Source organism: Corvus hawaiiensis, chromosome 6 (genome assembly GCF_020740725.1).
Source record: "Corvus hawaiiensis isolate bCorHaw1 chromosome 6, bCorHaw1.pri.cur, whole genome shotgun sequence".
In the NCBI taxonomy this organism is placed as follows: Eukaryota; Metazoa; Chordata; class Aves; order Passeriformes; family Corvidae; genus Corvus; species Corvus hawaiiensis.
The window spans coordinates 59,333,034-59,353,546 of NC_063218.1; the positions used below are offsets into that span (position 1 = coordinate 59,333,034).

Below are 20,513 nucleotides of genomic sequence, written 5' to 3' on the forward strand. Positions count from 1 at the left end.
TTAGTCCTGCTGAAAAGGGGCTTTAGGCAACTGCTGACATGATCCGTCTGTTGTGTGATAGCATGCTTCCCATGAACACTACTAGAGGCTGGGAAAGTACTATTAATATTCTTTTGTTCATTCTTAGAACCTTTTTAATATATTAGCACCCTAAATGAGTTCTGGGCTTATAGACCTGAGGGCTTTTTAGTAGAGAAACAGGTGGTGTATGACAGTTTCTCATGGAGATTTTTTGACGTGTCAAGGGTCATACTAGTATTTATCTTTATTAAATAGACAGCCTTCTTGATACTGCATAGACTGATCTCTTTTTTTTTAAGTTTAGGAGTAGTAAAATGACTATTTATAAAATACAAACAGTAGAAACTTAGCAAGGGCTATTTTTGTTTTGGACTGTGGTTTGGGGGATTATTTGTCATTATTTTGTCATAGTATATTGTGCTCTGCCATTTCTATTGCAATTCTTCTATTAATTATGTGTTATTAAGAGTATCTTACCAAATTAACTAGGTAAACTTAATAGAGACTAGTTATTAAGTCATCTAATTTTAGTGTCATGGATGTTCCTAATATTGTTTGTAGATTCTTACTCATGAACTACTTAATATTTTATTACCAGCGTGTAGTGCCTATGAACTCATTCTTTGAGGAGATTCTGTAGAGTAAAATGAAAAGAGAAAATATTTTTTTTATATCTACATATAGGCAAAACTGCTTTTACATAATGTTCTTCATTAAACAAGAATTGTTTTAAGACTTGTATGATGATCATTAAGAAACTTTCAAAGTTGGTGTTTTGATGTTCCCCAAAGGTTGCAAATCAGTGCCATAAAGATTGGCTTATTTATTTAGTAAGAGTTACTATCACATGTAATGAAGGCAAATACAGAAACTTCATAAATATTTCAGCTTTTTAGCAAGGCATCATGGTAAGCAGTCCCTGAAGATTGACATGATAAAGACAATTGCAGTTTATATTTGTGTCTGGTTTTGTTATAAATTCAGCTTCACTGAAAATAAATTTCAGTAGAACTTGAGAATATTGATGATGGTTCTCAGTCCTCATTATAGGGTGATCTGTTTTATGCTTAAATCCAAATAATCTACTTTCTAAATTAAAATTGTAGAGCCTAACACTTGGAGCTACACGGAAAAAACATTTTTAGCTAATTTCAGATCCCAGAGAAAGCCAGAATTGCTTTGAATTTGGATGTCAGCCATTCTGTGTGTCTGCATGGTTTCCATTGACTTTGTTTAGGATTGCATAGGACACTTCTGAAATTGAGCGTTTATCACTCTGGAAATTTCAAGACCATTGCTTTCAGGTGGATGTGGTTTCCTTACCTCAGCTGTCAAAAAGAGCTACCATGTAGTACAACAAATGTGGGTGCAGCCAAAATCTTTGCCAAAGTGATGCATAAGCTTTCTGATGATATGTACTGTTGACTTATTTTTAGTACCACCATTTATTATGGTGCATATGACAGTAAGGTTTTATATCACCTGGACGGTTTTTTGAGAGTTGTGATTTTCTTGAGTGGGTTACTGTTTAAGATTAGGATCTCCACTCCCTTCTTACTCTTCTGCCCTTTTCATAAATGCTTCCTAGTTGATACTAGAAGTGGATTTGCAGTCCTCTGGAAAGGAGAGGACAAGCCTGGATGTGTGAAATGTGTGTATTTATGACAATTTGAAAAATGTGCGAGAACAGAAGTTGCAGTCTCCCATGGAGCAGACAAATGGCAGTTCATGTACCAGATACATTTATTTACTTTCCTGCACAAGAAGAAAAACATCCTCCACAGCAGCCACAGCATTGCACTGTTACAGGCTGCTGCCAAGGCACAAAGCACTGCTTAAAGCATGCAGGCTGTAGAGTCCAGGGATAAAGCATCTTGAGTTCAGCTCCTTCTGGAGCTTAGTGAAGAAGTCTTTTGTACCATAGTGGTTTATTTTGGGCTCTTATCACAGTTGGGTTTGTTTTGTATGAGCTGAACCTTATTTTGATCTCACTGCTCTTCAGTTAGGTTAGTATACTGTTAGCAGCTGCTGAGGAGTAACTTTCTTAGTTTACACTGGGAAATGAGAAATGAAGTTTTTGGACTACTATTTAATAAACATTTAGTTTAGAGGAATGGTTGCCTCTAGATTTAGTGTAAGAGCACAGTTTTCACATTGGCAATGCCTGAGGGTCTCTGCTGCACAGGTGTTGCAGCAGATCAGTTGCCAGTTACTTGTTAATGTCATGGAGGAGCTTCAGTGGTACTTGTTGGCTATTAGTGAGATAAAAGTAGTTTTGCCTGGTTTGCTTTCTATCTGAATTATGTAGGGAGGTGGCAGATAGACTCTAGAGAACAACATGTGGAAGACAGCAAGCAGGGAAGGCTCTACTAACAAGTGTTACTGACTTGCTCATTAACTACATACTGAAAAAACCCAAACCAGTAACCAAGTGGAAAGTAAGAACTTGGATTATGCCATGAATTGTTACGCAGTTAGATTAATTATCAAACCAAATTGTTTTCATGCTGCTTTTACTCACATTGAGTAATAACTTGCTTTAGGACTGGATTATCTGTGATCTTTGTGTAGGTGTGAACTGAGGTGATGGCACCAAGTTTGCCACTTACTGCTGCTTTGTAAAGAAAAAAGCTGAGCAGGTCCGCATACCAATCATGTAAGCACTTGCTGCCAGCTTCTCTCTGCTCATGGACTGAGAATGAAATCTGCTTAAAACTATTACCTTGAGGACTTTCATAGGTTTTGTATAAGAAAAACAAAACAAGACTGTGGTAGAGCTAGGACATGTTTCTGTTATTCTTGCCAGTTGTTCCAGAAGCCTTATTTGCCAGAAGCTATTTATTAAGTCCTAATGCATGTATTCCTTTTTTTTAAAGACACTGTGGGATGAAAATTTGCTTGGTGGGTGGTCACAATGGGTTTTTTTTTTTAACTTTTTTTTCGTATGTTGTGGTTTTAGAGTCTTAATCATCTGAGTTAAAACTGTATGTAAGTTGGTAAAAATTAGTACTGGGGATAACAGTACTGTAGAGCATCTTCCATGTATGCCTTCCTTGTAGTTTCACAGTAATTATTTTTTGTTTAAAGGTGTTGGAAAACTTTATTTTGTCAACTTCCCATTTTATAGGTCTTTGCTGCAACTGGATTCTCAAATTACACTCATTTGAAAGTTTGGCATGCAAATTTCTAGCAAGAGATATTACTGTGTGATACTAGAATAGGTTTTTTTCTGTTACCATACTATATGATGAACCTTTCTTTTTCTTATGCTTTTCGTAGAGTGTAAAAATCCTTTTCTGGTTATTGATAAATCTGTATTTGTTCTTTTCCAGAGATATCAGCATGAATAACATCACAAGACTACCAGAAGATGCCTTCAAGAACTTTCCCTACTTGGAAGAGCTGTAAGTATTTTACACATGTTAAAAGTTTTGCTACAACATCATATGGCTGTATGAAGTGGAAGGTGGTTGGAGAAACAGTGTTGAGCTGCGAACAGAAAAAGCAATTATACTTTAAAAATATTATCTTGTACATGTTTGGAAACCAGGACAGTAAATGCTACTTACAAGGGACTTTTTGTGGTAATTATTTTAATCATGGCTAGGGTGATGACACATACTAATTACAGTGTTATCCAAAGATAACACAAGAGTTGTGTAATTACCATCGTTTCTGAAGGAACTACAGTATAGCTGTTGCATAAGTTCCATAAAATAGATGTTGCTTCATTTACTGAGCAGCTGGCTCCCATTGTCCTTGTAGGCTACAGATGCAATGCTCACAAGCCCATCCTGACCTATATCAAAATTCTGTGGTACAGGGCTTCTTTTTCTTAATTTCTCTGGCAGAATTTTTTTTTTCCTACTTCCCACCTCCCTTTTGTCCTACTCTCATTTTAGCTTTCTTTTTTTGTGTTTTACTTAACTGATACTTGGATTTCTGAATCCTCAAGCTCACGTGCTCAGTATTTTGTTGAAGTCTTAACTAAGACGCCTTTGCAAAGCCGAAGCATGCTTTCACAGCATAGTCCTTCATTAAGTTGAGTTTTGGAGTCAGTAAACAGGGAGGCAGGTTTGACTTTCACTTACTACTTTATTAAGTACGGTTTTGTGACAAGTGCTTTCTGTGTGCCTTACAGTTTCCTTATCTGTGAAGAGAGGGTGAGGGTAATGGTTCAACCTTTGCAAGAGAGCTTTGAGAACTTCCAGTACTAAGCAATAGATAAGACAAAACTCCTGCAATTTGCTTTGCTTCTCTTATATTTTCAGTGACAAAGTAGGATTTCTTATATTAAAGAGCATTTAAAGTACAAATTAAGGCTGTCTCTATTTGTGACTTTGGCAAGACTAGGACTATGAATGCTGCGGTGAGAGGTTTTTCAATAAATCACCTTAGGGAAAGAACAGCTTGTTTCCCTGAAGAGACCACCCTTACAAGGTAGGGAAGTGTTCTTCTGACTTTACCAATGAGGAAACAAGCAAAGAATGGAAACCATTTGTAGAGGGCAAAAGGATAAATGAACCCTATAGCAAAACTGCAGATAAAGCCTCGAACCCTTTGACTCTGGTTATCTACTATAACCAGTAGAGCCGCCGCACCTCACTGAAACAGAGATACTGAGAGATTGATAAGAGATGGATTACTTGCTTCTGAAGAAAGACTTGGGTTCCTGAAAGCTGCTTCTTTGCATCTCAGCCACACTGGTTGCTTTAATGTGTTCCACCTCCCCTTAGAATTTTGATCTCTCTTATATCCTGGTAATGTAGCAGCTACCATTACTAATGCACTTAAATAACTCCATTTTACCTGGTTCTTAAATAGTTTTGACTCAGGTCAGTACAATTGTGAAGTGCAGTTGAGTTTGTTTATGTCAGATAAATTGTGTGTGATATCTTATTTAATGTTTAACAGGTTCTAGTTTATTCCCTCTGATTTTAGGTATTGCTTAAATCTGCGATATAGTCAAGAATGCTGTATGAAGAAAAATAGGTTTTCAGATGGTGCATTTGTGTAATTGACAGAATTTAAGAAAGGCTCTATGGCATGAGTAGTCACTTGGGAAAAAAAGAGGCTTAGGAAGGCTTGGTTGGCTCCAGAATATATACTAGCCAATATTCCATATATGCTTTATCATATGTGCTTCTGTATGTCTGTATGATTTGTTATACTAGATTTGTAACCCCATTTTTAAATTTTAATTCTTCATAGGCATATTTCACACCAGAAGTTGAAAAACTAAAACAATTCTGGTTTTCCAATGTAGATGACTGTGGGAGACTTCATTTTTTTTTTCCCCAATAAGTAATTAAGCAATAAAACCTAACTGATGGGTGTGCATATTGTGTAACTTCATAAACCTTGAGGTGTGTCAGGAGGTAAAGAGGAAAGGCAGAGCCTTCAGCTATCATCTGTTGTGCCTATTGCATAAGAGCCATTTGCTACATTGTCCCCCTAAATTCCAGGTTTTCAGTTTGAAAAACAAAATGGGCTAGCATTAAGCTCAGAATTATGTGTGAACACTAAGAAACTTTAAATCATTCTTAGCATGCTTACCTGATGGGTTAAAGCAGCTTCTGGGGGAAAAAAACCCCAAACCACCAGTCAACTACAGATTCTCTTGTTTCAGTTCAAGTGGTTCTTAAATGGGAATATAATAAAGCAGTTTCAAACAAAAGCAGCTTTCCTCCTTAAGAGAAATGACCAGCACCAGATATGACACATTTCTGCTTTGTTCTCCCTGTTCCTTTTTCTCTATGGGATAGGGTACAAAAATATTTCATTCTTTATTTTTCCTGGTTATGAACAGGTACAACTGAACTCTCGTACTTCCTACTGTACAACCACAATTTTTCCTTTCTATGATTGTCAGAGTTTCTTCCTGGCTTTTATTTATAGTTGAACAGATCCAAATTCTGACTGCCGGGCACTAGCAAAGTTGCTTTTTCAGCACGCAAACCTGGGAGTTAGTCTCCATGCCAAAGAAAAATAAATTAAAGAAAAGACTTAAAGTGGTGTTGGAATCTGTGCTAGAAGTGACTTTTCATTGAGAAGTTCTCCCAAGAATTGTGTTTAAAGCAAATGAAAATCCCACAAACTAATGGGAATGCAGTACCCACACCAGTGTGGACTCTAGGAGGTCTCCATCAAGGAGACAGCCCCAGACACCTTTACCTTCATACCATGCCTTAGCCCTGCCATTGTCAAATGCTGTGTTCGATTATCCCTTGGCAGAGTTTGCTAATTAATGTTGCAAAATAGTGTCATAGAATTTAATTGAATGGAAATGGGAGGCAATTAGAATGTATTATTTTGGCAACTGAGTTGTATGTAGAGGCTGAGATTAAACACTGCAGTAGGAGCCACTTAAAATGTGGGTTGTCATTTCTTCAATGAAATTAGTTATTTGGTAGTCTGGAGAGACTTCAGAGGATCATTTTCCGAATCCTAAAATGAACACTAGTGAAAGAAGCAGAGTGCCAGGCTTGGAACAGCTGTCTGTTTGATTCAAAAGTGAGTTCTGCGTCACCAAGAGGAAGCAAATCGGGTGCTTCAAATATGCATCCCAGGCTGTTTTTAGATGTTCTGCGTTATCCAAGACACCCACACCAGACTGACAGGTCTGACACAGATGGGAAACCAATGGCTGCTGTGAATGGCACTTGATGGCAGGTGAAGGAGAACATCTGAAATGGCACTAAATGGCCACGTTTAGGCAGCTGACTCCCCAGCAAAGTATCAAATTTGCAGGAATAATCTGGGATTTTGTAACTTTGAGATAGTGTCCTATTGGACTATTATTTACAGGTACTAGCAAAGGGATTTTAACTTGTCCGTGGGCAGAATCTGCCCATTGGGTTGAGTGCTCCATGTACCCTCATTCACAGCCTTGTCGTGCATATCACTACATAGCACACTTAACATATGTCTGCAGGATTCTAGCACTATTTATAAATGTTGTAAAAATTCTCCATGTCTGTGTAACCGATACCCATCTGGAAGTAATTTGCAAACTACTGAAATGGCAATGGTCAGAGTCAGGGAGAAGCAGACCACCAAGGGTTTTGCCTTAGCAGTTAATGATGTGTATTCTTCAGAAAATGCTAACATAAATATGCTGCAGCCCTGAACATGATATGGAAACTAAAAATTCTTGAAGAACTTGGCCATGGTTTTCTAACCACACCTCAAAGTATTTATAGAAAGCTAGAAGAGGAAAATATAACTAGATAATGCAGTGTTTTTAGAAAGTAGAAATAATTTTCCAGTGTGAATTTTTAACTAGAATATCCAGGTTGTGTTATGTTTTGATGGCCTTTTAAAAGGTGGCAGTCCCTTCTAATATTCAGAGTTATCTACAGTAGTTTGAAGAATTTTATACTCTATTTGTGAATGATCTGCTAGATTAATTAAAAAGGCAGCCTCTTATTGAGGAAGGCAAAATCAAAATTATTTTTATTCTTGGCCAGTTTTTCAGTCTGTCTTCAGAAACTTGAACTATTCCAATAAAGCAGAAGTATTTTTGACTTAATGACCTTTTAAGCTTGTTTTGATTTCCATTCAACCCTTTAGAATGTTGTCAGCTTCTTTGCCCTGCACTCATGGGCAAGATTTAGATTATAAGCTTTTAGCTGTCTGGCTGCTGGTCCATGTGAGAAGCAGAGGACTGCAATCTCTTCCATGTCTGTCTGTAGGTTACTTGTGACAGAAGGATGTGATTGTCCAAAGGGGAGCACAGGTAATTTCCCAACCAGTCAGCCTTGGGGTGGGGCCCTGAGCTTCTCCAACAATGGCTAGGGAGGGTGCTCTCTACTGTTCAACTGGTGGGTATAAAAACTATATAACACCCAGTAATACTGCAAGGAAAAAAATCCTTCCTGAAAGCACCAACAGACACGAGTGCTTGATTAATTTCTAGATGTGTACTGATACCAAGATCTGTTGTGTTTTTGTTTTTTGCTCATACATGATATGAAATAGTTTCTCCCCTGTGACACTACCTTCAGATTTTTTTTTATCAGGCAAGGGCAAAACTTTCTTACGGATTTTATTTAATGGCTGGTTGAAAATGGTTGGGGAAATAAAGTAATAAAAGGAAGACTTAGATCAATAAGAGTTTTCTCTTTTCTGAAACACAGTGCTAATCTGTTCTTTGAGAGATGAATAAACAGTGAACAAGAGACCACACACATGCAACTAATTTTTGCAAGAAAAGAAATAGTGCAACTGAGTATTTGCTTGACTATTTAATTATATCCATGTTGATTACAAGTCTTAAGAGGTCTTGCTTAAATGTCTCCTCATCTTCCCTCCCCAGCCACAGTCTCTGATCATGGCTTTTAATTGATAAAGTATATTTTAGGAACATAAGGAATAATTAAAATGTATACTAGCAGTGAAAATGAGGTGGGTTTTTGCCATAAGGTTGTAATCAGGAAGTATCTGCAAGGGAAATGTCTAGTTATTTTTCCTCTTGACTGCAGCTGAAGATGACCACCTGGCTGAAATGCCACAGCTGCTTGTTTTTATAGTATCTGTTTCAGTGTGTAATTTAGATGGTACCCTTCCTTCTAATTTCTCCATCAGCACCAAGTTGTATTATCCTTGGGCAGGGAGGGAGAATATCATGTCTTTTTTATTACTTGAGTTTTATGAATAAGACATCTTGGAGTTATGCCAAGGTTGGGCTGTTAGTTTAGGATACTGTGTCTTTCCTCACCTGGCTGTAGAGCACTTGATGGAAAGACTTGCCTTGTCCTTCAGTGCTAAGCCTTTTAAAAGCAGTATTTTCAAGGTGGTGTGCGAATGTTGATGAGATGGTGCAATTCTTTTCTCTTTCATATATGTGAGAAGTCCCAAGGTTTATAGTTAGAAGCTGGAGCTGAAGGACTTGTTTTGAGTAGAGAAGGTAAGGATGAATCTTCATGTTGTCCTGGTGCCTTGTGTTAGCTCACATGTGATAACTAAAACTGTGGTTAAACATCCTCTTGTAAAACAGGCTGGCACAATTGGAGACATTACTGCCCTGTCTCTGTCCATTCAGCCCCACTGGCAGAGTCTGAGGAACAGGCAGAGATCTTTCTTCAGCTGCTTTTTTTACAAAGGCAGCCAGTGTAGATACTGGCTGTTGGTCTTTCAAAAATAGCCATATGGACGTTGGGTTGGAAGCCAACGAGTGGCCTTCATCGATCTACCAGCTCCAAGTATTTGAACAGCTGGAGGAGGTGATTTCCTCAGTTGCTCCAGCCTGAATTCCAAGAGGTAAAGATTTAATGAAAAAATGCAAGGTGTAGGTTTCTTGTGTGGTAGCAAGTTAAAAGCCTAACAACTTGACCAGCCAGCTCACACTAGGAATGCTTGCTGCCTTGTGTGCACCGGAGCTTTAGAAAGTGTCAGCATGTCATAACTTGCACCTTCAAATTCTAGTCAAGACAAACCTTTAGGCAAAGACTCCCAAGCAGAATTAACCACAGTCAGCTAAGATATTTTTAAACATCACTTACTTGGTCTGCATTAAATGCTAAATCATGTTTAAAAACATGTTGGCCAACCTGTGTTTAATTAGTGTTTTCTTATCTCTGTGAGTCCTAAATCAATTTGATTCTGGATGAGTTTCAATCATGCTGATACAAGAATAATATTTCTGTAGCTTAGAAGGTTCTTGCTGTGCTTGACAGTTGCATGTTTTTTCCTATTTGTGGGGATAGATGCTAGTAGGTTGAGTAAATTCCATTGTTTTTTAGATGATGAGGAACTTACTTTCTTTCCAGTTTCTGTTTCTACATGTTAATTTCCAAAGTTGGCATGGTTGTGTATAAGGACCCCAAAACTGGTTATTCTGCTGCGAGTACTCTAGAGAACAACAAAACTTTTTCCTTACCTGTCATTTTTTTTGAGCTTCAGTGTTCTGTTCATATGCACACACACAGAAGCTGGCTTAGCTAAATGGCCTGAAGGCTGAACTTTGCAGTGTTACACTTCAAGACCAGTCTTACAAGCCTTATTTATTATGCTGATTCAGTTGCCAGGTTGGGGCTATCTGAAGGTATAAACCAGATAAGAAGCTTCTGGATGCTGAGCAGTAGCTTGAGAAGCTCCAAGTACAGTTCTCCAAATGGTGCTTGTACCATGCAGTCCTCCTCCTCCTTTCGGTTTCAGAAATTGGAGTATGGAACAAAAGGTGTATGTGTGTGAGTGATCAGGTAGCCAGTTCGAGGCTGGAGTCTCAAGAGTCATCACATGAGCTCTACAAAAACCTTCGACAAAAAAGGAGAAAAAATTAATCCTGTATGCTGAAGATAAATGCCTTATCCTCTGATGAAGTAATTGAGTATATTCTGTCATCATAGTTTCATAGTATGATGCTGTATGTTACCATAAGAAGACATGGTGATGTCATTCTTTTACTTCTTTTCCTCCCCTCTGCTTGGATATTTGTACTTTGTAGTTTTGTGTTAGTACAGAGGTACTCTTGCCTAATTAGCCTTGGCAGATGTCCTGGTATAGAAATAGTAACCAGACTCTGGTAAAGTTCTTTTTCCTGCCCATCTTATATAAAAGTAAAATTCTAGATTATTCTGTTAAAATATTTGCTTTTATTTCAGCTGGAAGAAAGTTAACGGTCAACCTAAACTGAATCAAAGAATCATACTGAAAATTACCTCCATTTCTCTAAGGTCATTCATTGTGAAGATGTCTGCAGAACCTGGGTCTTGCATTTACCCAGTATGTATCTGAAGTGGTTAGAAAAACAGTAACAGAAGTTTAATTGCCAAATATATGTAGACTTAATCCACTTCCCCGTTTTGCAGTGTCACTTCCTAGATGCACAGTCATTCAAAGATCTCATGCCTGGATAGCCAGTAAATGCCAGGACAAGAGACAAGGCTGTATGAACAGACCAAAGCAACCTACAGGATTTACTATATCAGCAGCAGTTTTTTCACCTCTCGTATCTGACCATTAACATATTTCATGATCTTGGAAACCTTCTGAGCATCCTAATAGCACTATCTGCTAAAAGCACAAGTCTGTAGTTAATTGATTTGTTGCATCCCAGTTGATCGAAACCAAACTCAGTAGCTTTCATCTCTGTGTCTCTGCTGTACAAACTAGGTAAGTAAAATGCATTATTACCTGAGTGTTGAGATAGCTATCAAGGGAAAGGTCTATCTGGCCTGTGGTAAAGCAAAGGAAGGTTACCACAAACATAATACAAGATGTGCAAAGGCAAGTAGAGAGAAGAGAATGTATTTTATAAAATATATTCTGCATTTTGCTTTGGAGGTGAGAGGAATCAAAATTGTTTTCTGCAACAACTCAGCATTTCTGCTGTAGACTAGGTTTTAACCAGATTCCAAGACACCATGATATTGTTGCTTATGTTTATGACATATATGTCCATGCTAAAAAATTTATCCAAACTTCTGAGCTTTTTTGCTGCAGAATACTAGTTGAGATTACAAAGGCTGCTTGTTTCAACATCTCATAGTGTATAAGAATTGTTTTATGTTATATTATGTCTTTCGGTGCATGTCTTGCAGCCTGTGGGTTCTACTTAAAGGAGGTCTTGCTCTAATACAGATATTGCTTGAAAATGAAAGGATAGAGCATATTTTGCATGGTTGTGAATGCTTGCTTTCCTGAAAATCCGTAGTAATTTATTTTCCTGTTAAAAAAAATGTTCTTTGACAGTCCATAAAAAGCATTATCATAGAGTGTATTTTGTCTGTGGTGGATGCTGGTTTCTCTTACTGATAATCTAACTATAGAACTTATGAATGAGCTTTAGACTTTTTAATCAGTCAGTTTAGTTTACTTAGATATTTTAGCTTTTTAGACCCAAAGTGCATTTTGAAAACAAGCAATTATCTTAAAGTTCAGTATAACCTTGAGAAAGCTGTAAATGCTGGAAAGGGAAAGTTCATGACAAGAAATGGAGTTGGTGCAGTTTCAGTGTTCGTTGTAGTTACAGTCCTCTATTTTCAGTTATGATGTGTCTTGGTGTACGTACTCACAATTTTATAAATAATCGTTGAGGTTATATGTATAATACTGAAACTACTGCAAGAAAAGGAGGAGACAAATGCATTTTCCATTAGCAGCAGCAGAATAAAGTATCCATTTAGTTTTGTTAAATTGGTGTGGAGGAATTTGGAGTAACCTGTAGGCAATAGATTGGCTTCCCAGCAGTTCGGCAGGCTGCAGCTGAAAAAAGTCCCAAAAGGTCTGTTTGCTACTCATAGAAAAGCAAAGCCAAGTTTAGTCTGGATACACAGCTTTCATTTACCAGCTCCTCCTTTTCTGCAGTTGCCCATCTTGGGTAGGAGCTGTCTGCAGAGGCGTGTGCCCTGACCAGGCAGGGCATCCACCCTGGCACAAGGGATGTAGCGAAACCCTGTATTTTCCTGCAAATGACTGTACCTCTCCTGTAGAGTTCCAAACCTTGATTAATAAATTGTAGCACATAAATATGCATCATCTGTTAAGAAAAACAGAATTCTGTTCCAAAGTGACTGCTATTTTGGCACAGATGGAAACTGAAGCTCTTTTTTAGGTTTGAGGAAACACTTGGCACAGATGGAAACTGAAGCTCTTTTTTAGGTTTGAGGAAACACTTGCTGGGCATCATGGATTAAGTCATCTCTGAGGCATTTTCAAAGATTACTTCTGTTGTGGGAGAACTTAAAGTAAAATTCAAGTTTGTATTTGGGAAACAGAGAACCCAGAAAAAGTGGAAGTTAGGGATAGGCATATAAAGATAGTAGAATACTTCAATGTAAGACAGCACAAAAAGTAGAGTTTGCAAAACTACAGGTGGAGAAGTAGTGGAATGTTTTCCAGTGGGATGAAAATAGGTATGTAAAAGTTGGATAGCTATAAGAAATTGTTGGCTGGGCAGAGGGACAGTGATGGATATGGAAGGTTCAGGCTTGACTAAACCTTGAAATACTTGAGTCTTGCGTCTTAAGACAAAGCAGCTAATGTAGAAATAAAAATAATAAATCAGGTGTTTTATTATGACATCAGGATTTCAGCCTGTGTCACTATTTGAATTTTATCTGTGAAGAAAGCAGCCATTATATTTTTATCAGAGACAAGATAGACAAAAGGTTAGAAGCATCCCAGAATACCACCAAGAGGAAAAGAGAAACCAACCCAAAATCCACAGCAAAAGCATTTTCTGTATGAGCACAAGACCTTCAGATGGAGAGAAGGAGATGAAACTCTTTGCTCAAGTATCCTGAGGTTAACTACCATCTGGGATGCAAGACAAAGAGAGAGGTTTCCAAGAAGTTTTATTGCGTCCTGTCATAATGAGAGTGATGGTTTTAATTGTTACAGGCAAAAATGTATCCTTGGGACACACTCCCTGATTTTTGGAGTGACACCAGTGATTAACTTGGCTTGGTTAACATGCAGCTGGGTTGCCAGATGCATAATTGCAAAAGTTTTAATTTCCCAAAAGAGAGAAAACAGTATTAGCTGCAGTTTCAGTGCAAGAAACTAGGCTTGCTGTGTACTCTGGGAATGAGACACCATGAAAGGCTAGTCTTAAGGTGTCCTCCACATCTGGAGATTATTTACTGTGTCACTTAAAATAATGATTAAAGGGTATTGCTCATGTCTGTATGACAGGCTAGCAGAAGTATTTTGTTCTCTGTGTGTCCTACTCTGTTTCCTGCTGTGCTGAAATTGATTCTGTAATTTGAATTTGTCCAAATTTACCATTAAAACACTCAATTTTTATTTTTAAAGTAAATACAGAAGACTACAACATTCAATGCTAAGCAATTACAAGATTGCCCACTTAGAAGAAAGGGACATACTGTAGCCATACATTACAGCCATGACTCCACTGCAGAAACCTTCAAGGTTTAACTCAGATGCACTTATTCCAGATACCTGCAGTCCTTGGCAGAGTCTCCAAACAAGGGGAGTCAGGATTGAGTTAGCAGAAAAACTCATGGTGTATCAGTGTGATACACATTTTCATCCCACTTCAGATGATGCCTGCTGCTGTGTCTGTGCCTTGAGAAGTAAGAGATAGCAAATAAAGTTTTTCTGTGGCCTTATAGCATGGCAGGACACTTTAAAATTGTCTGTTTAATTAAGTTTTTACTGTCTTTGTGGGTGAATCTCTTTTGCAGCCTGCTGCCTTTTGGAAAGAGCTCTAATTAATGGTGATGTACCTTGGCTCATTGGCAACAGATGGACTTTCTGACCAGGTCTCTGTAATCATTTCCACTCAGAATGAAGGGAGGGATGGGTACTCCCTTGACAGTGTAAATACAGGGCTGCCTCAGGTGCTGCTTTGTGGCAATTTGAAGTTGTCCCACCATAGAGCCGAAATTTCCAGGGCTGCCCTCAAGCAGGATAGTGGCTCTTGCTGTAAGGAGATGAAAGTTGTGTCCTTTCTGTTGTGCTATCATTTTGGCCTTGGTAAAGCTGTGATTTCCCTTAGCCCATTTACCATGTGCATGAGAGAGAGAGAAACAGATGCTTTTAAAATATTTAGTAATAAATATTTTTAAGACTTGCTGTAAGAAAGTAGTGTGGAAAACCTGACTGGATGATTTCAATGACATCTTAATTTATAATGCTGTATGTGTGCTATACTGTATGCTATTAATTTTTCAATTCTCTCTTTAAAATGAACCTGGTTATGTAAAGAGAAACGTTTCCATCCTTCCAGCTGCTGCATGCTGCTGCAGAGGGAAGCATGTTGAGAGCAGTGTGTGATATACTGATCTTTGCCTGCTTGAGAGCTGCAGTTGGAACCTCCTCACAAGCGGCTCCCCAAGGCTAGGATGTGAATGATAAATATGTATTTGGCAAACTGATTAGTAAAGCCTTTGTGCACTTCCTGGAACACTGCCAGATGGTGGAGAAATGGAAATGTAATTGATTGCAAGGGTTGGGTTTTTTCTGTTGGTTGGTTGCAAAAAGGCTGAAGAAGCAGGAGTTGCCTAGAGGAAGGCAAAGTCCTACTATTTGAAGTCACACAAGTCTTGCTCTGGCTCAGCTGTGATTTGTTTCCAGTGTTCTTTAGGTTGTTGTTAGTGACATTCAGGTTGGGGGAGACTATGCAACTGTATTTAGTTTAGCTTTTTTAAAGCTAAAGTAATCTCCAGCCTCTTTGGGAGAGGGAGCAGATGCCTGACAAGGCACACGCACACCAGATTAATTGGGAACCTTGGCTGAGCTGCAGCCAGAGCTGCCTGACACATTTACCAGGGTTGCCACTCCTTGAATTGTGTAATATGTAATCATAGTAGTGTTTGTATGCAAAATGATTCGGTGCTACAACCTTGGTTAAATTTTGTTTGATTTAAGGATTTGTATTATGCTGTTTCAAACACATTTTAACATAAACGGGTTTTGCAGATTACTGGCTCTCTGCTGTAGAGACTCAGCATGTTTCATCAGTACTTCTTTCTGTTTACAGTGAACTTCTTAGGAAATTGTTACAAAGCAAGACATGAAGTATTGCAAACATCCCTCCACATCCCCCCAGATAAAGTTAATAAAGTTGATTTAGACAGCTGCAGACAACAAAATGAATTTTAGGAGAATGTTTAGTTGCCATCTGGAAACTTCCATTAATGTTAAAAATTCAAAGTATTTGAAAAATCATGTCCCTGAAATTCTGAGGTTGCTTGTAGACAGGAGATTTCAAGAATAAGCTTACACAGATTATTTTTATTTTTCTTCTAGTTTCAGAGCTGTTTGATTATACACAAATGATGCAGACAAACTTTTCTCAGCAGTCAGCAGATATGGGAGTTTTTTTAAGCGTGCTTGTAGTGATGTCAGAGCCATAGCAATTGGGGGGTGTGTGAACATACCAGGACTAAAAACCAATGTCTGCCTTAACAAGCAAGAGTAACACAGTTTTCTAAGAACAAGTAGCATCTTTTGCTGTCATCTTCTTGTTCATGAAAGTGTTCTTGTCCTCCCTTGGTTTATAAATATAGCCATCTGCATTTGAGAAATGGGTTTAATAAAGGTAACTAGCATCCTCTCTATCAGGCAGTGTTTTATTAAGTCACTAATTCTGTTGCAAGCAGATTTATGTAAGCATTAAATGTAGTTAGAGACGAAGATAAAAATGTAATAACATTGCTATGTTCTGGCAAGCTGATACTTTAGATGTTGCTCTTGTTATTTCCTTTGTTTGCCTCTTTGAAATAATATTTTCCCTTTACTGTGTCTGGCTTGCTTCACAGTGCCCTGTAACAGCAGAGGTGGGTTTCGATATTATGTAACCTTTGTTAAAGCACATTGATTGTTTTTTAATTATTACCACTTACTGGATTATACATAGTATTTCCATGGATGATTTCATTGCACAACCTTGTCCAACATTGCTTTTCCTTAGCTTGGATATGAAACCAAGTCTGAAAGCAAATACTGTGGCTAAAATTTCGGCATCTTTTGTCAGTTATGGATTACCAGGTGTTTTGCATTATTGTCTTTACCCTTGATAAAATACAGCTATTAGCAGCTCAACCAAGGCTGGACCGCACAGTATCTGCTGGTCAGGGGAGAGGTAAAACGTTAAAGAAAAAAAGAAGAGTGGGGGAAAGGGGAATGTGCTGTTTGGAAGCAGCTGTTTTGACTGCTGTTTCTGCTTTCCTGCTTTGTATTCTGCAGCATCTCCTGTCTTTATTACTTTTAATATCATGGTGATTTTCATAATTTACTTTCTGTTAATGTCTAGCAGTCCAAATTTAACCAACCACATTTTGAGAGTGTGTATGGCTGTTCCATTTCTCTCTGCCCCAAAAGAATTTCCTTTCCTGAAAAGTTCCTCCAAATAGCTGACCAAAAAAAATGAAATATTATCAATATTATGTCTTGGTCATATCAGCAGGTGTCCTGTCAACTGTCAGCACTGAGTGAACATACCACTTGCTTGTGAATATTGTTTTCATATGTGGGATTCCCATAGAGACTTCTGCTGCTTTGCTGTAGCATCTAGCTATTTTTATTTTAACTTCATACTTGCTTTAGAAACTGCTGTATAGGTTAAAAATATGTGGGTACCAGAGCATGTGTTTCAGTGGAGCAATGCTGAAAGCCAGAGGATTGTGTTGGTAAATGCACTTTCAAACCTAGTACCATGAGAAGGTTCTTCATGATTCTAGGGTATGTTTTTTCTAGCACATTTGCAGAAGAGGCTGAGTAATGCATTCTCATTGTTATAAATGTACAGTAAGTAAAATAACTGCAAACTTGGAAGATTGTGAATGTAGCATAATTGAATGCAAAATGCATAATTACTTGCAAAATTCGATATAGGAGTGATTTTCCTAGTTAGGTGGTTGTAGAAGTACTGTATTTTGTGACTGAAATTATTATTGCAATTTTTTTCCAGGCGACTGGCTGGCAATGACCTTAGTTTTATCCATCCAAAGGCCTTGTCCGGTTTGAAAGAACTCAAAGTTCTGTAAGTAATTGGGTTTTAGAGCTTCATAGCTGGTTGTATGCTTTCTTAGTGCACAGCCAGACTGTTTACTGGTAGGCTGGAGGGAATTTTTTTGCCCTCTGTCCTCCTAAAGTATAGCTCTCTTACTTATTTTCTTTTTTTTTTCCTTACAAAACCTGCTGGATATGGTTAAGATGACAGTGATGAACTTGACTAAACTATAATTATTGCATTTTATTAGAACACTTACTTGTTTCTGAAGTGTATCTTGTAGCAGAAGAATCAGAGGAAAAATCCTAAAAAGGACATGTAAGCTTTTGTTGTTTTCCACCCCTTCCAGCATACTCTGTCAGGTGCCCTGACGTTATCAGGTAGTACTAGTGCTTAGAGATTTAATACACTGAATTATTCCCTTCTGGTGATAGAAAAAGTTGCTATAGTTTGATGCTTCTCTAAGTGAAAATGGCTTACTATTAAAAAAATATTTTATTTTTCTTTCTGAGATAAGAATTTTTATGGCAATTATTTTTCCATAGCTAAGGATAAAAAAAGCTTCCTTGTTGTTTGGGGTTATAAAAACCTCTCTTCAAAAACTGTAGCATTTCTGATGTTGTAAATATTTCCAAATGCTAGCAGGGTAATAGGTAGTTAATTAAAGACATACTTTAAAAAAATAGCAGACCTTGAGGTTTTAAAGAGAAAAACACAGGCATTATAAACAGGGTGCAGATTAGGGAACTGCCTATCTGCAGGACTATTTATATGATATTTTGTAAATTGAATGCAAAGTGTCAAAGCTCTTGAAGGCATATGCATTGCAATACTCAGCACCAGAGGTGCCTGAAATTCCAGCAGTTCTTGGAAAAATTTGAAACTTGGGTCTTAATTAACAGTTAACTTTCTTGTCTACTTGAATTTTTACCCTAGTATGCACCAAAACCATATAAGGTCACTTACATTCTCTTTATGAAAGATGTCAATGACCTACATTGACCTATAAGAGAATTTTGAAGAAACTGACAACAGTATAGCTTAATTCAGCTTGGCCCAAAGGTGCTTTTGATGTGAGCACACCTTGTAAATTAGATTGTTAATGCACTGTGTATTGATGTGATTTTAGGCAAAATTAGAGGTTTGTGTGTTTTCTAGCATGTATAAGATAATTCCACAAGAAAACAGAAAAAATCATCTCTTGTATCAAATTTGTCCTAGTGTTACATTGTTTAACCTCTTCATCAAGTTCCCAAGAGAATCTCAGCATATTGTGTCAGAGCTTGTTCTCTGTGAATTAATGCTGTTAAGGAATGAGTTGTAAATGAAACTGAAATAGACCATTTTCTTGTTTCATTGTTGCCTTTGGGTATCTGGTCTTTATAATTCTACATGCTTTTACATACACTAGAAATCTGGGAAACCATAACAGGACTATGGGCTTTTCTGTTACCTCTACCACTGATAAAGATGATTGTCAAATTCTACTTTATTAACACAGTGGATTTTTACAGAACCCTACAGAACAATCAGCTGAAGACTGTACCTAATGAGGCCATCAGAGGATTAAGTGGCTTGCAGTCCTTGTAAGTTTCCTTACTTTGCTTTTGATTTTGGATTGTTCTCCAAGGTCCACTTTCAGTCACTCTGTACCCCTTTGCTTCATTCTATAGAGTTATGAAGTACAATAACATATGTGTAATAATGTACCTGGAGTTTCTGAAAGTGCAATTGCAACTGAAACAAAGTTTCACAATTAAAATTCATAAGGAATTTTATTTGTTGTCTTTGCTGGAGTGACCCAAATGCAAGCTCTTTCAAAACTCAAACACCAGGTACTAGATTGCTGTATGAATGCAGTGGTGGTGTAGTTAAACTGTAATTCCTCTTTGCACATCCTGAGGTATTTAAGCAATTCTGAAATGTTGTGCAAAAATGAACGATGCCCAAGTCTTTTGTATCCAGAGGAGGAAAAGGGGTTTCTGTGAAGAAGTATTACTTGAGACCTGCATGGTACTGGTTTTACAGGAAGATGTTGAAATCTCACACACAGTTATGAATACCTCAGCCATTATTGCTAGTTGCACACCAGGTATTTCATATGTGTTTATACTATCTCATGGCTTATTATGTTTTATAAAGCATCTTAATCAGACCGTAATAAATACAGCTCTCAAGGTGGTAGATGCCTATCACTGTGAGGAGGAGGAGGAGGTGGGAAGGGCTGCACAATTTTTCTGCCTTCCCACTTAACTCCAGAGAGAGAGAGAGGATAAATTATCTATTCTCTCTGTGCCAAAATTCAGGTTTCTGGCCCAAGATCCTGTTTCTTTCGGTGTTGTATCAGATTATGGATCTTTGGAGAAAAACTAGTTTTGCAGAATAGATTTGCAAACTACTGCACAGCTTTTGCAAAGGTGCTTTTCTGCATTTCCTAAGCTTGGATCTTGGCCCTACTTCTCATAGCTGCTTGGATTTTCCAGTAAGCAGTGAATTTAATTTAGTCCATGTTTCACTCTTTTTTTAGCGTGAGTGTAGAAAAGAAAATACCTTGGTCTTGGTGCAAATACTATGCATTGTAATAAAAGCCCTTCAAATTGCATGGTATGAATAAACCTTTAGTAATTATTTGAAACAAACCAAAAACTTCTTCCTGGCTTCCAGCATTTCTTTGATGCCAAAAAGAGAAACTGCTTTAATAAAAATGTTTGTCTACAAATCATCTATTTCATTTTCAGTGAACATTCTTTTTTCTCTACATATTGACAGTAATGTTTGTTCTCTAATTAAAGTTTAAAATAGTAACTCTTCAGTTGCTGGAGATGATAATTTGATGGTAGTTTTACGTGCAAAAGGGAAGGAACAAAATTTAAGGGAAAAATAATGAATGTATAAATTAAGCCATCATCCGTCTTTTTTTTTTTTTTAATTCATATTTTTTTTTTTATATTTTTGGAAAGACGACTATGTTAGAGCCATTTTTAAAAAAGCAAACATTTTAGTTTTGAAAAAAATAGTAGGATGATTATGTTAGATTGTATAATGTAATAATTAAAATCGCTTGACTAAA

The 20,513-nt window shown here is 37.5% G+C and overlaps 1 protein-coding gene across 3 annotated transcripts in view; it reads left to right on the forward strand.

Annotated features, from left to right (window-relative positions):
* The window catches only part of LGR4 (leucine rich repeat containing G protein-coupled receptor 4), a 75,415-nt gene that overhangs the window by 31,590 nt on the left and 23,312 nt on the right, over positions 1-20,513 (forward strand). For all 3 annotated transcript variants that reach the window (XM_048305842.1, XM_048305843.1, XM_048305844.1), the window contains 3 exons: positions 3,354-3,425; positions 17,402-17,473; positions 18,958-19,029. In XM_048305842.1, the coding sequence (XP_048161799.1) occupies positions 3,354-3,425; positions 17,402-17,473; positions 18,958-19,029 (216 nt within the window). The remainder of the gene's footprint in view (positions 1-3,353; positions 3,426-17,401; positions 17,474-18,957; positions 19,030-20,513) is intronic.